Source organism: Nannobrachium achirus, assembly GCF_963921795.1.
Source record: "Nannobrachium achirus genome assembly, chromosome: 6".
Lineage (NCBI taxonomy): Eukaryota > Metazoa > Chordata > Actinopteri > Myctophiformes > Myctophidae > Nannobrachium > Nannobrachium achirus.
The window spans coordinates 20,818,656-20,835,812 of NC_137815.1; the positions used below are offsets into that span (position 1 = coordinate 20,818,656).

The 17,157-nt window shown below is 43.0% G+C and overlaps 1 protein-coding gene across 1 annotated transcript in view; it reads left to right on the forward strand.

Moving 5' to 3' along the window:
* Positions 1-2,791: 2,791 nt before the first annotated feature.
* The window catches only part of col7a1 (collagen, type VII, alpha 1), a gene marked incomplete at both ends in the record, with an annotated part of 225,733 nt that continues 211,367 nt past the window's right edge, over positions 2,792-17,157 (forward strand). The window contains 3 exons of the mRNA XM_080728016.1: positions 2,792-2,823; positions 8,754-8,814; positions 11,480-11,545. Of these exons, the coding sequence (XP_080584142.1) occupies positions 2,792-2,823; positions 8,754-8,814; positions 11,480-11,545 (159 nt within the window). The remainder of the gene's footprint in view (positions 2,824-8,753; positions 8,815-11,479; positions 11,546-17,157) is intronic.

The following is a 17,157-nucleotide window of genomic DNA, read 5'->3' on the forward strand; positions in this document are numbered from 1 at the left end:
GGCCAACATTTTTTTTTTCCCTAAAGGCCGGCCTGGACTGGCCGGAAATGAACCGGCCGTTCGGGAGTTGTCCCGCTTTTCCCAATGGCCAGCACGTCCCTGCACAGGCATTATGACTTTATGTACTTACTGTAAGTACCGTATATCTGATCACAATTACACTCCATTGCTGCTGCCTTTGCACTTGCACTTACATGTTTGATATCTGCTTCTAATTGATATCATAAAGACCCGCGCTGATCTCCTGGTGCCAGTATTCACCACACATTGAACTTCTTTCTCCCTGGCCCAGTCTGTGGTCCACACATGCTTCAAATGCAAATGGTGCAACAATATAGCACCTTTATCCAAGGCACTTAAAGGGATATTCCACTTTGAAAAATAAACTTTTGGTCACTTTATCATCTAATCAGGCTTTTATGAACACCCTGAACAGTTTTTAATTTACTTCATTCAATATTTAAATATTTGATGTAAATGTTATCAGGCCCTCCAGGCCCAGGGCCTCTCCCCACACACACCCATTGTAACTTCAAACTCCATTTTAACCATGATAGATTCATTAAAAACATCCATTATTTTTTCTGGTGACTCATACTACTCTCCTAATACGTGAGCAGGCCGTCTTTTTTTCATAACCTTTTTCATTTATTTGTAATAATTCTTTTGGAAAATGAGAAAAATTAAATACAAAACTAAATTATTAAAAATAAATGAAAAAGGTTATTGAAAAAACACGGCCTGCTCACGTATTAGGAGGGTAGTATGAGTCACCAGAAAAAATAATGGGTGTTTTTAATGAATCTATCATGGTTAAAATGAAGTTTGAAGTTACAATGGGTGAGTATGTGGAGAGGCCCTGAGCCTGGGAAGGCAGACCCATGCAAGGCAGAGTTTTTTTGTGGAATATCCCTTTAACAATGATTGTGCATTGCATTCACCCATTCACGCACACACATTCATACCGATGGTGGAGGAAACCATGCAAGGTACCAACCTGCTCATCAGGAGCAGGAGTTCAGAGTCTTGCTCAAGGACACTTCGACACTAACTCTGGGGGATCTCCGGGATCGAACTGGGAACCTTCCGTGTGCCAAGTGGCCACTCTACCCCTGAGCCACTGCCGCTTCAAGCATGACGATTGTGGCACCAGCTGGATCTAGTCCCTGTAGCCAAGACTGCCTCCCCGGCTGGTCTGAACGACTACTACCCTGTATTGAGTACAACGAGACCCCAATTTAAACATGCCATTGAGCTTTCTTGTGGTGTTTATCCTTTTAGTTGACCTTGTATCAGTGAACCATACTGTTCTGTACCTTTTCCTATGCAAACTTCTAATAAAGTATTCAATCAATCAATCAAATGCTGCTGGCCTCAGTGGTCATGAAGTACTTTGAGAGGCTAGTAGAAGCGGATCACATCTGATCCTCTCTCCCTAGCACCCTGGCTGGACCCAATGCCCAGATCCACTAAGGACACCATCTCCTAGGTTCTGCATGCCACCCTCTCACACCTTGACAACAAAGTGGGGGGCTATGTTAGGCTGCTAACTGTCTTTAACGCCACAGGAACACAACTACATACTTGATACCTGTTACAGTACAATTTGTTACAGTATATGTTGATATTGTTGTCCTGTTTTCTGATGTTTTCCATTTCTTCCTTTATTCTTATCAATTTAACATCAATGTTGTTGTTATATCACAGGTTTACACTTTACAGGTGTAAAAAAAAAAGGTGGGTGAAATTCTTTGCCATACAAGCTCCCATCATTTGCAGTTTTAAAGAAAATGGCGAAATAATAGAAATAGAAAGAAAGCAAAGAAAAACATAGTTTTAAGGGATATTCCACTTTCAAAAAACTTTTGGTCATTTTATTGTCTAATCAGGCTTTTATGAACACCCTGAACAGTTTTTAATTTGCTTGATTCAATATTTTGATATTTGATGTAAATGTTACCAGGCCCTCCAGGCCCAGGGCCTCTCCCCACACACACCCATTGTAACTTCAAACTTCAAACATTTTAACCATGATAGATTCATTAAAAACACCCATTATTTGGGTGACTCATATTACCCTCCTAATACGCGAGCAGGCCGTGTTTTTTCAATAACCTTTTTCATTTATTTTTAATAATTATTTTTGGTATTTCATTTTTTCCATTTCCCCAAATTAATGAATTTATCATTGTTAAAATGGAGTTTAAAGTTACAATGGGTGTGTATGTGGAGAGAAGCCCTTCCACTGTTTCCCTGTTGAAAGTGGAATATCCCTTTAAGTACCCCTAATCTGGGTTTCCAGAAGCTCTCGAGTCTCCGTCTTAATAACTTTCTCCTGTAATGGAGGTGCGAGGTGCAGCGCTGCCGTGCCATTTGTCACCCTAGACAGGTGGTATTTGGAAGAGAGAGCTGGAGGCGGTTGTCTGAGGATCAAAACTGAGAGAGTCCCTCCCGCTCGTCCTCTCCCCGTTCGTACTGCTGCAAGAGAGAACAAGGAGGGGAGTCCAGGAATTCCAGCGTTCTGACATGCAAAACTCTCTGCCGTGTTCCTCATGTCCCTGCGGCGACGTGCGGCGTGACCATGGCCTCCACAGGGTCAAACTCAAGACCAAAGTGGACACACAACGATAAATCTAAAGCTACTCGGCGCTCAGCTGTGGCTCGGTCTCAAGGCCTAAGAGGGGGATTTGTTTTTCTGTCACCAGTGTGCACTCAGATGTGTAAACATTGTTGCAGAAAGCACATGAGAACTAACAGGTACAATGGTGTGTTTATAAGGACGAAAGGGAAAATGGCTCTGCGCAGGATGAAGCCCTACCTGTGGTGATGATCTCTGCCATCTGCCTGCACCTTGTTCTCAAACAGTTGGTCCGCCAGGTATGCGGATCAACCAATGTTGCAGAGGATAGACAGACTGCAGTCAATGACAGCAGGCTGGAAGGGAAAAAGAAGGAACTTGATGAAAGACATGGTTTGGGTGTTGTTCAGTCCTTCGGCATTCTTGTCTACATCTGGTGAAGCTCTGAATGAGATAAAGACAGCTACTCAAAGGTCCAAATAGCATCCTTGTGTATGATAATGCATGATCAACAAGGTATTTCTTTTTTGTTGGTGTAAGAAATAGCGCATCCTTTCCTAACCTGGACCAACATCTTGCTGGGCATTGCAATACCAAAGCAATGGGAGGTCAAATAATCATTATGTGCATCATCATTTGGAAATGTGTAAGGTTTAAACTTTATACATACAATATGTAAATGAGAATAACTACATATTCTTTAAATATACTACATAATTTCTAAAAGCACAATGATAATATTGCATATATTTCAGTCGGACTACATCGCAATATTACATTTTGTCCATTGCTGAAGCCTTCTAGCACCCTCTTGATGATTTTTAGAACATTCCTTGTGTGCCATTCAGCACATCATAAACACAACACAAACAACACAGCAACACATGTCATCAAGTCATGTCATAAAAGAGCAGAGACAAAATTTACATTGACAATTCAATCTCCCCTTTTCACCATCCTTGGAGTGGTGGATGGAGCTCCATTTTTTCCTGGAAGTACACAGAACAGTGGGTGAAAGATAACAACAAGGCTCCAGATTTGTTCACTGAAGTAAATTTATGATGAGACATACAGCGCTAAGAACATCTGCAACGCATAGCTGCTCGAATTATCCTCCAGGCTTTTATCTCTGACGTAGGGGAGGCAGGATTAGGAATCAAGATGCCTGCTCCGACTGTATAATGTAGCAACAAGACAGGCCACATTTCTTATGATCTCTCTTTTTTCATGACCCTGTGTTTATTGTGCAAAATGCCATTATATAGCTACTATACTGTATACTAGCAGGGTACTTGCATTGCGTAGGTACTGTACATGTTGAAACTGTTTGGGCTCTCTGTGACGTCATTTGACTGCCAAGTACTGAAGTCATATTGATATGATGTCCAAAGTTCCACAATGAATGAGTTCCACATGGCTCCGTTTTTGGCTCTCGTTTAGTATCAAATTAAAGTCTTAAAATGTTTAAATATTAAGCTGTAAAACATGTTATAAAGTTGCCCATGGCATTTCCCATGCCATAACACACCGCTAAGGTTTCAGCTCAATCCCACCTGCAGGATGGGTGTGCATGACACACACGCACGCACGCACGCACGCACGCACGCACACACACACACACACACACACACACACACACACACACACACACACACACACACACACACACACACACACACACACACACACACAGATGCACACCATTTCTCAACCCCACTACATCATCTTTTCTATAGGCTACATAAAATCAACTTTCCATGACATCACAGCCATATTCCGAATTGTTTAACACTGGTGCCAGATTTATGTCGATATTATGTTCTCTGCCATTTTCGCTTGTTCATCAATATTTGAGAAACAAGACTTTTTTTCCACCATGCTGCAGCTGAGTCAGTCTGCATTTCTCAGTCATTGAGTGACTCCACAGAACTTAGAGATCCAGCCGCATTCTCCACAGCACCTCTAGAACTGCAGGTACTACTAGTGCAGTAAGTTGTATAGAAAGATGGACAGCACAGGTCGACTCAAAACCTCTGGTCACCGACTCTTCTAACCTTTAGGCTACTGTCACCTTGATAGACTGTGTATGTTGGCAGCCTAACTGGCGCCTGAGAGACCTAAAAGATGTTACTTTGTCACAGTGATACAGTATGGAAGGGGCGGTGTTGTGGAATTGCAAACTGATGGGTTGAACCAAGACTCATCTTGCCTCCATTGTCCCTAATGACCCACATGCTCAGGGGCGTCACAAGGGGGAGAACAGTGGGACTGAGTTACTAGGGCCCAAGGTGGAGGGCCCTGGAATTATTTTATACTTTAGCTATTGAAAAATAGCAGATATACAAGCTCGCAGCGCGGCACTCGATCTGCTATTTTTGAAAAGTCGTGACAATTTGTGCAAATCTTTGAATATATGTATTTTTTAAGCAAACATTTGTAACTCAAATGTTGCTTCTGGGGGGTCCCTGGAACAAAATATTTTTAGATGGGCGTCCGTGGCCAAATAAATATAATTTTGGGGGTCCTTCACAGCACCTTCACAGCACCACTGACATAGAAACATAGGTTTTTCAAAAAACCTTAGAAGGATTTGAAACATTCTTCAAAGACTTCCACAAAAATTTTCACAATTTACTCGGTGCTGCGCTGCAAGCTTGTATATCTGCTTTTTTTTTTTTAGTTAAACTACCCAGGGCCCAGCATTTGGTGCGACACGACACCCCTGCACATGCTTGAGCAGCAGTGTCAGTAGAATGGAGTCAAGTGATGGAATTTATTACTGCAGCATGGTTATGTTTTTAGTTTGTTGACTGCTTCAAAAGAGCACAGATAGTTCCACTGACTGCACATCTGCCCAACACAGTTTCCCTCTCAATGTTTGTCTGTGTTTTTCTTCGTCTGAAAACCTCTCTCTCTCTCTCTCTCGTCCTATTTTTAAACTCAAAATGCATGTGCACTGTCTGTCTGTGCACACACACACATGCATGAACTCGTAGACACACACATGCACAGATTTCAGTGCAGCAGGTCACAGCCTCAGTCAATAGTATAGATATAATAACATTGTCCTTTTAGTTTAGGAGACCATGCATAGCATGTCCTGACAGTGATGGCATACTTTATCACAAAACTGAGGAGCTTGAACTTGCATGTCTGTCAATGCCAAACTTAGGACACTTAAACCCATGTCAACTCCACCCCTAACATACTTATCAATGGTAAGAGGACATCCCCAAGGGCCAAGGCCTACTTGAAGGAATACCATTGGAATTTGAGCTTTCCTTAAGTCTGAACATAACTGTTGGAGAAAAAAGGAAAGATAACTATGAATAAAATATAAATACAGATGAATATAACTGCAAAAAACAACAACAACAAACAAACAGAGAAACCAGATTTTCACCATTGATGATGTGTCTGGGATTGATGAAGGACTTTGTGGTGGCCTCATACTAATGTTTATTTGAATCCAAATATTTACACCCACATATTGGAATAATAATAGTTTAGCCTAGTTTAATGCTCCAAAAACACTGCGTATGTAAACGGGATGTAAGTGTTATTACGCGCAGGGATGCTACTTGTGGTTTCCCTATCTCAAAGCAGACCTTCCTGTGCAAAATAGTGTGAACCTCTTATATTGCACAGAATAAGAAATTAACCCATAGTGGCTTGATTGATTGATTGATTGATTGATCGATCGATTGAATAGAATACTCTATTTAACAGTTTACACAAAAAGCACAGAAAGTAGGCCTACAGTTCTATGCAAAGGTATGCTAGAAATTGATGGAAGATTATGGCTTGTTTCCATTAAAGATCCTGTAACCTTTAAAATGTACCTAAATGATTTTGGCTGCTATATTGGTGTGTAATAGGCCTTAATCCAAAGGCCAGCATAATAATTCAGTAATGTAGTTCTTTTAGGCTACTATATTTGTGTGGGAAATGCTCAGCAGGGCTGATGCACTGATGCAACCAAGATGCTCTGAGGTTATAGAGAACAATGAAGCATTCTCAAAGAAGGGAAATAGGCTACTTAAATTGGACTTTTTTCTCAGCAGTAAAAAACCACACCACACAAACCAGATATGACCAAAGTTGACAGTCAGTGACAGTGAGTGAAGTTTGAAGAGGGCTCGTGGTGGATATAAAACAAGTTAAAATGAAATTAATTCAATGTAATTCCCGTCCTATAGGTTAGGCAGGCTACCTGAAAAGCTGTAACTGGAGACTCATATGATGTTTGCTCGCCACAGGGCTGTGCTTGCAGGCAGCATGGAGGGGCAGGGCAGGGTAACCGATTGGGAGAAGATGGGAGGACCGAGGGAGAGAGAGAGAGAGAGGGAACGCCGATGAAAAAAAAGAAGAAAATAAAAAGGAAGAGGCTTAGGACTCCCCTTCAGGCATCCGAACATGTCTGGACTGTTCTGCAGCCTGCGTGCATGCGTGCTGCCAACGCCAGCAGGGCTAACTAACTTGTGAATCGGAAAATAGCTTCTAGATTACAACAGTATTATCAGGCTGCATGCAGGGACAGACAGGGATGCGCTAACGGGAGCACCAGTACCTTACTGTGCAGAGAGCATAACCTTCACCCCAACAGGACCCGGGAGGACCCCCTTAATCACTTTCAATCATTTTCTGGATATGCTACAGGTGGAAGAAAGCTCGATCGGGACGAAACACAAGCTTGTGGTCCAGTGGAGATTATAGTGCACTAATTTAGGCTGTACAGTAGGCTACACACTACAGGAACCGCAGGTAGGCTGCAGTGCCCACTGAGGTGAAGCCTTTTGGGCTCTCATGAGAACTTTTTAATCTGTCGGATTTATTGGTCTCTAGTTTAAAGAGGAGTTACTGCTGGAATGCTGGCATTGAATCGTCGTTAAAGTGTTGCAAACTAGGCTGGCAGCGGTGAACCCTCGTTGGCTACTACTGAATGGTAGGTATTTGAGTTTGTATTCTGTGTTTTACATGGGCATGCTGCTGGCACAAACCAAATCACTAGTCCGCAACACTGTGCTACACTAACTGACAGCAAATGGGGTTTATTTTCATTCATTGTCAACTGTAATAAAATAAACTGCTAACTACATTACAGCTGTGAAAACATTACTGTTTAATCTGAATGTATTACCATGAATAGCCTAGACTTAAAATCACCAACACTGTGGCAGATTACTTAAGCACACTAACAAACCTGAGAAAGACATTGACAATGTACAGGCTGAGTGATCATGGTTTGGCAATAGAGAAGGGCAGACAGACAGACAGACAGACCTGGCTGGCCAGAGAGGAGAGGCTGTGCTGTCATTGTGACGAGGGAGCTGTAGATACAGAATTACACTTCCTAACACAATGTAAAAAAATACTCAAACTTTAGGGAGGAATTCTTCCCAAAAATTGAAATAATTTGCCCAGAATTCAGAGGTATGACAAAGGGAGAAATTGCCACTCCTTTTGGGAGAACAGAAAGAATGTGCAGTTTTAGCTGCAAAATATGTAAATTCCTGTCACAAGAAAAGGGACAACCAGTAGGACACATATACTGTTGTATACCATATGTTTACTTTACCGCACCATCTCCTTTATGTACTGTAATTTCATTGATATATATATATATTGTCATATTGTTTGTTGTTTGTCATATTGTAAAATGTCATGCCAATAAAGCCAATTGAATTGAATTGAATGAAGCAAGAGAAACAAAAACTATATTATTTTCTTTTATTCAAGAAATTAAATCTGCTCCAAAAGCAACACCCCAGGTGTTTCAGTATATTGTGACAGCTTCGCAGTCTCCCTTGTCAAGCATGCTTTGCTGACCTCAGCTGACTTCACACCTGCATACAAACATTACTCCTAGCTACTGTCCTAGGTGACATTCTGCTAGTGCCATGATATAAATGCACTGTCAGAGAAGAGTTGGTATATCTGAGTATTGTGTGTGAAGAGATGGGCATTTCACTCCTCTTTCCTCCCCCGCTGTCTCTCACTTCATGGTTTCAATTGTGTGTTCCACTTCTGAAAGAACTCTCCTCTTTACTGTGGCTTCCCCCCCACCTCACACTAACTCTTGTGGTGAGTAGTAGAAAACTTTGTAACTATTCTAGTCTTCTCCTGTTTTCAATAAGCCCAATCAGAGTTAAACTCTGTTCTCCCTTCCTCTCAGCATCACCTTCACCTTTGGGGGCAGCCCTAGCTTGTGGGTGGAGAAGCCACCTGGCCTGGCTGTAATGAGAAGGTAACTGGTTTGCCTGTCAAGTGACACTTAACCCCTAGCTCTGGTCCATAGCATTAGAAGGAGTTCTCCTTAACTCCTAGGAGGAGCGTTAAGGAGAACTTCTAACGCTATGGACCAGAGCTACTTAACCCTCTAAGAAGGTCGGGAGTAGCTTATTGCCGGTATCAGCCGGTAACACGCGGTCCCCGTTACAATGCGCTAGACCCCTGGGAGATGGAGTGCTGAGGTGGAGCGCCACACCTACCATCAGCTCCCAGTACTTGCCGCACGACTTGCCAAGCCGTGCTACTCATACGCTGAGTTGGCGGTGCCCGGAATCGAACCCATGACCTTGCGGTACAAAGGCGAGAGCTCTACCGACTGAGCTCTCCTTAACTCTCTAAGTAGAACTTCTAACGCTATGGACCAGAGCTACTTAACCCTCTAACTGCTAACTGATGATGCTAAAAACATCACCACCTGCTCTCTCATGTCATCCTATCATGCTTTGCATGATTTCTGCCAGGCTGGAACTGTAGTGGCGGGAGAGTATGTTTTCACCCTGTGTGGGTGTGGGCGTGCATGCGTGTGTGTGTGTGCGTGCATGCATGCGTGCATGCTTGTCTGTCTCCAGCTCTTGCAAACTACTACAGTGGTCAGTGTCATGTTTACTGTGCATGCTGCTGTCATTAAGCCAAGAAAGTTAATTCCTGAATATTTTTAAAATCTGTCAGCAACAATTATGCCAGATTTGTGAATTATTGATAGCCTGGAGGTAGGCTATGGCATATGCTGTGAGGATATGGAGTGGAACTAGTCAATCGGACGTATGCTGTCCATCTGACTTACAGGATGTACAGTACAGTACTAACGAGTTGTTGGCACAGATACAGACAGACAGAGATTGCATGTGCACATGCACCGCACACAGTCGCACACACAGACACACTGACATCACCTACAGTACAACGCACATGCACATGCATGCACAAAGATACTAGCAGAGACACAGAGAGACCGCAGTATACCTATGACGTGTGCACACATGCGCACTGCGCTCATGCAAAGATGTCAATTACATCAGTGGTGTTTCTATGCCAATTTAGCTAGTTAGACGTTGGTGTGTTTTGGGTATTACATTACATCCGTGCAAAGAAAACGGGGCTTACCAAATGGAATATATTGATAAACTGGCCTCGAATATTAGTTATTTGTTGAACCTCAATGCTGAGGCCCTCAGAATGAAATGTCATCTGACTCATCTACCATATAGAACACAAGTGTTCAAATATTGTGTTGTTGAATTTGGATGGATTTGAATTGAAACTAGTGGCTCCACTGCCGTGCTGCTGGTCACTACCTCTTACTATAAATGCACAAAATCTCTGTCTGTCCGTCTGTGTGTCCGTCTGTAGTTCACATATCTCGAGAGCTGTCCGACCAACCGACTTCAAACTTGCCACACGTGTCGCCATTTGTTTTGGCGTCCTGCTGGAATAGGCATCCATTACAACATACATGTGATTTTTGTGTTGATGCAATCCCACGCATCATCCTTACCCATGTCACTTTCTTTTATTTTAAAGATATTTTTGGGGCTTTTTGCCTTTATTGATATTAGTACAGTAGGTACTGTAGACAGAAAACAGGGAGAGAGATGGGGAGTGACATGCAGCAAAGGCCGTTGGGACTCAAACCCGCAACGTGCTGTCAGGCATCAGAGCCTATGGGTATGCGCCTGGGCCGCTATAGGCGAGCGGGCGCCCCCCACCCATGTCACTTTCTGCCTCTTAAACCTCTTTCCCACTTGCATGTAAAGGCACTAATAACTGGTATTTATTCATTTGGCTACTGATTTCGAAAGGCTGTACCGTATATTTCATACTGCCAATTTCACAGCTCCGTACCATGTCAGTTCTTCCACTGTTGCAGTGGGAATGAAAAGTATCTGTTTACGGGTAGAGCAATGTTTCTAAGAGATTAGCTGAAAATTATATATTTTCTTGTGTACGTAAGGAGTGGTTGAGAGAGAGCTCTGACCATACAGCGGAGAGTTAGATTAGCCGGTCTACAAGCCTGCTGCTGATGCCTAGTCTTGCATGCTCTTGATGCCTCTCTTTTGGCACCTCTTATTATGTACAGTACCTGTTAAGCCCCTTTTCCACTGGCCCAACACCACACCACTCCACACCACACCACACCGCCCACTTGTGCCAGGTTTTCCACTACAAGGACCTGGGTAGAGTGGTGTGAAAGTGGTACTAAACGTGGTACTAAAAAGTATCCAATCTAGAGTAGGTCTGAGCTAGGCCAAACAGGGCCAAACACTTAATAATGACTGATCACTCACTGACTTTTCATTTAGACCACCAGGATATAATTGTAATACATGATAATAGATTCTATTGTGTTATAACCACTATTATAATCTATTATAGTGTATTATAATTATCATAGTAATACATTCATACTTTATAGTGTATTATAATCACAGTTCTAATCCATTATATACAGTGTATTATAATTTAGGATAGTTGTAATACTAATTTATATTGTATCATAATCACAGTTAAAAGGGTCAATTTTTTTCTTACCGGTAGAGGTACTTTTGTGTAATGGAAAATGTCGATATTTTTATGTGGTGCGGTGTAGTGTGGTGTGGTGTGGTGCTAAAGCTGCAGTCGAAAAGGGGCTTTACATACATCCTAGGAGGGCAATGTGGGAATGACTCTCCAGTGCCTGTAACATTTTCTATCCAGCAATGTGATGGTATTCCGGCCTGGTGGAGATATGCGCTCAGCTGAACGCCCCTTTCTCATTCCAGCCATGCTTTGCTATTATGTGTGGGGAGGACCCTGGACTGCCTCCAACTGTTTAATCCATGTAATGGTCTGCTGCTGGTTACTGTGTGTTTGATGTGAGACAGGCTCTGCTTTTTGTTGAGAGACAGCTTTGAAGTGATCCTCGTCGTAGTCGTTATGACATTTAATTTAATTTCCATGTTTATACAGTTATTGTTGGCGTGTCGTGTTTGATAGCTCAAATGACAGCTTTTTGGGCTTTTGTATTAAAAGGGTTTCAGCCTCAGGCCATGAGCTTTTGAGCCAGGTGACTCTAGTCTAAAGGCCTTTTATTTCTTCTCTTTTCATGTCTTTGGAATGAGCAGAGGGTGATTCATTTGTTTCCTATGAGTCAGGGAAATTCAGAGGAAGGAAACAATTATTTAAATGGTTTATTGTTATTATTATCATTTAGTAAGCTCTTGTGCAATGTCTTTAATTTAACAAGATATTGCACATCTTCTGATAACCCTGATGTTTCATTTGGCACACGTCCCAATGTGGGGGCTTGGAAGATTTCAAAATACTAATGCAAAAACATTTAGTCCCTTATTTGTTTGGTTTGGATGAGAAAACTAAGTGATGCTGTGGTCCATGCTGGGGTGAGAGAGGTGAGTTTACTTGCCCTGTGGGCCAGAGGTCAGAGGTGACTTGGCGATATTATGTGATATTGTTTCTGACACCCCCAGAGCGCTGTTGTTTTGTCCCCCCTCCGCCGGCTATAATGCACCTGAAGCACAGAGCTGCTTCTGCTGAATCCAAGACCCGTGTTCGATAATTCACTGTGACAACCCCACCCTCCTTCATCCCCTCTTATACCCTCCATGCCCCCTGTCCCCCCACGTTCCTGCTTGTCCCTGAGCTGATGGCATGCTGGGGGAAGCCTGGCCCTTATACAATCTGCCCCTCTGTCACAGCGCGGTTAACACACAGGCCCACCGCCCCCCCTGGGAGAATGGCATCTCTCCACCAAAACCCACGGCTCTGGTATTCTGCCCGGGCTGTGCTCCCTCAGTAAAGTACTGAGTTCAGCTCGAGTACAAGTCCCCGCAAAGGGTAGAGGGGCTGCTCCCTCGTGCTCTCTCGCACTTTCACTTTCCTCAAGGCTCCTCGAAAGGCAATTTGCGCAAATAGCTGTTCTTAAGTACAGTCTTCTTTAACTTCTTGCTGATTGATTCTGGAAGAGGGTACCGGTCACGGCTGCTGTTTTTAACCTATGAGTTATGTACATTACCCAGGTGGGCCGTTGGGTGGGCGTGGCCATACCTATAAGCCAATTCCGTCATCCTTTTAAAGTTTTAAAGTTCCAGGTGTGGAGAGAGGCCACTCTTGGAATGCGCCGACTGTAAAGATCTATTGGGGGAGGTGCGAAGATTGCACTTTCCTTTAATAACATGGACATTTGTTTTAAGAGGTACATTTACTTCTACATTAGAGTCTTCACAGCCTGCTCTTTATATTGTACTGTATATATTTTACGAGACTGACTTTCAACCTTCAGCCTTCAATATACTGTACCTCTGAATGTCATCGGGTTCATCACCCTACTCTCCGCATTTCCTGTCTCACTCGACTGTGCTGCCAGTAAAGGCTAAATAATGCCCAACATATGACATAGAAGTATTGGGGGCGTTTTTAGACTTTGCACAATAGAGAGAGAGAGAGGAAATGTTAATGCAGAGTATCGGGAGATGTACTGTACTGCAAGATCAGAGAGTTGCGCCCATGTGGTATGCACCAGCAGGGATTATGTGATAAAATGGCATTTATATAGCGCTTTTATCCAAAGCGCTTTACATAGCTTGTGCTTTACATTCAACCAGTCACACACACATTCCTACACCGATGGCGGAGGAAGCCAAGCAAGACACCAACCAGCGCATCGGGAGCAATTAGGGGTTCAGAGTCTTGCTCAAGGACACTTCGACACTAAATCTGGGGGAGCTCTACTGGCTACTCTACCCCTGAACCTCTGCCGCCCCACACGTGCAGTGATATCACCCTCCCCGCCTGGCTTCCCTTGCCCTAACATGGGCCAATTGTGTTTGTATATATATCTTGGAATGTATATATCATCAACAAAGCCGGATGTATGGATTTGAACCCACAACCTCTGTGGTGGTGGTGGCACTTTACCGCTGCACCACTCGAGCACCCTTGAATTGGTGCTTTCATGTGTTTGTATGCGTGTGACAGAGAGAGAGAGAGAGAGAGAGAGAGAGAGAGAGATAGACTATGTGTTTATGTGTCTGTTCTGTTGGATATTACGGCAGGGAGGAGAAAGCCACTTTTATGTCCATTCTGAATAAACGCTTTCAGCATTTACTGTAGCGTTGCTACTTTTAGTTTTCAGCTGGCTGGTCTTTTTAATGGCAATTAAGACATTAATGCCTTTCAATTACCATCTTTAAACGAGCCTTTTCGTAACAACTTAGACATATCTAAATATGCTGCGGGTAGGCTGAGGCCTCAACACCTGGCCTGAATAAATTCACCAGAAAGGAAGCTCGGTACCAAAGATGCCACACAGGAAGCGGACAAAAAATAACTTTAAAGTTAAGTGGTTTCACTTGCCTGGTACTCATAATTGCACATAATTTTAATTTTATAGGTGTGGATGTTTTTAACTATGGACATTTCACTCTGCCTCCAGCTGTGAGGAGAGGGGAAAAGGTCGCTACAGTACATTTGGCATGCATTAAGTCTGGTGACGTGCGATGCATGTTTGGGGACAATAACGGCTTGTGGGTTCTGAAATTACACCACGGGGACAAACATTTGAAATGCTAATTAGGACTTTCTGTCATTTGGAAATGTCTGAAGTGGATGCCAGTTGTTTTCCTCAGACAAATTTAAATTAGACCAGGCCGACTTCCTCGTGTCAGCTGTTGCTATAATGCACGTCATTAAAGTCCCTAAATGCTGGCATTAAACTACAGAAGAGTACATTTCACATGGATATGACTCAAGTAATCTTATAGAGGAACTTGAGGTCTCTATACTATCGGTAGGAGTAGAGGTCGTCTCACTCACGCAGCCTCTTATGCATCACAGCTGTGTGTGTGTGTGTGTGTGTGTGTGTGTGTGTGTGTGTGTGTGTGTGTGTGTGTGTGTGTGTGTGTGTGTGTGTGTGTGTGTGTGTGTTTATCCATTTGAAAATAGGCGATCTACAAGCTCACAATGCGTCGCAATGCTTGTAGATCAGCTATCTTCAAAAGCTTTTCATACATTTGAAAACTTGAAATGGAACATTCTGCAGAATGATACTTTTACTTTTGGTTCCTTAAGTACATTTTGATGCCAATACTTTTGTACTTTTACGCAAGTGCATTTAGGATTCTGGACTTTGACTTGTAAGGGTGCCCTCACACCAAAGTACCTATGAGAGTGGAATCCGCGTTCCGCCAATGCATTTCAATGAGAGTGAAGCAGTTTCATGCCAGCAGAGGATTTCTGCAAAAAACGCTCCCTTCTCATTGAAATGCATTGGCGGAACGCAGATTCCACTCTCATAGGTATTTTGGTGTGAGGGCACCCTTACAGAGTATTTCTATACTGTAGTATTGATACTTTTACCTAAGTAAAACATTTGAGTACTTTTTCCACCACTTGTGTGTGTGTGTGTGTGTGTGTGTGTGTGTGTGTGTGTGTGTGTGTGTGTGTGTGTGTGTGTGTGTGTGTGTGTGTGCTGTGCGCGCGACTGTGCGTGTGACGCACGCCACTTAACTCTCCCTCATGCTAGGGGAGATCTGAGCGAGGCACATTGTGTGACAGTCAGTCTGGTTTGGCCCACGGTTGTTATTCCAGTGGTGCCACGCAGGGCAAAACATCCACGACCTCCAGATGAAGTTGATTTCCGATACAGACGTACTTGGTGCCAGTAAATCATTCCTGTCTCCTGTCATCCTGCCACATCAGCCTCACCCTAATGTATAGTAGATGTTTGATATGGTAAAGTTAAATTGTTCCTTGTGTTCCCGCCTCTGGGGTTACTTAACCATTTGCTATAGGCTACCTCTGCATTTTTATGTATAGGATTGCAGCAGATCAGGGGGTTGCTGCTCTTGGTTTAGCATCTGTAAAGTATTTGATGGAGCTCCTCTGCTGCTGCTGCTGCACATCATTTATTCCGAAAAAGGCATGGAAGTTGCACTGGGAGACGTACTGTATGTGCCAGTGCTGATGCAACTCAAAAGAGGAAAGATGTACCATCACTATAGGAAATGTCTTCATTTGCATTTACAGTTCTGTAGACCAGGCGTTCCCAAACTTTTTTGGCTCAGAGCACCCCTATAAATATATTTTTCATCCGAGGCACCCCACATTATATTATAATATTACCTACATGCAGGCATTGACACTAAGGCTTGCCCACCTGCCCTCGGCAGGTAAATAAAACGTCAGGGCAGGTGAAGTTGGCTTTCAGGTTGCCCGACAGGGCAAGTGCTCATTTGAGAGGGGACACAAATGTCTATAAACACAACACGAGATATCTGTCTAAACACCTGAACGTGGCCAGTGTGCTGTGTCTTCTGGTCTGTGGAATGTAAAATAAGAGCACTATTTACCTATAATGTGCTGTTTTTACTGTTGCTACATGTAAAAATATAAAATAACAAGTGTGAAACCATAGACATATTCAATCATAGCTAAAGTATTTTGGATTTGGAGGTATTGAGGTGTGACATTTTATCGCACAGCCCCAGAAAGTAAAGAAATAAGTGTTAAATTGAACGGTAATTAAAAACGTACCTATCATTTTATAATGGACGATTTACTTTTCGGGCAAGTGGGCATGACCTTTGGGCAAGTAGAACATGACCTGTACTTGCCCGATGGGCAAGTGCCTCTGAGACCTTAGTGTCAACCCCTGTACATGACATTCATCATTTTCACTCCCAGTACCTTATATTAATCATGGCATATTTTAGGGATTATGTTGCGAGGAAAACATTGAGATAATTACCATTTCGGTCAAAACTTACTGAAAATAACTGTACTTCAAGTTTAAAATGATACCAAATATTTGTTTAAGTGTTCAAATAAATTCCAAATATTCTAGATAGATCTCGGGGCACCCCAGGGTGCCCCATCACCCACTTTGAAAACCCCTGCTGTAGACTACTGTATCAAGTAGGCTGGGCTTGTGGAGATTCAGCGTTAGTGTGGTTCAAAGATTAGTGGTGTGTGATGATTTCAGCATATTTATTTATTTTTTTACTAATCAAGTGAAGTCTCTGCTGATTGATCAGTGGTTTTGGACCTTTCAGAATTGTTGTACTTGAACCCGCTGAGAATATTAGCAACAGATGTTTGATACGGCAAACTCACAGTGACTTGCTGCTAACAAGCATGTCAAAACAGGGTACAGTATGCCAAGGCTCTACAGGTGTGTGTGTGTGTGTGTAGGGTCAGGGTGTGTGTGCTTGCGTGTGTGGCATGCATGTGTTTCTGGAGTTAATCTTGCAAACTGGTGGAACTTTCTTTTGCACACTTGGCAGCAGGCCAACCTA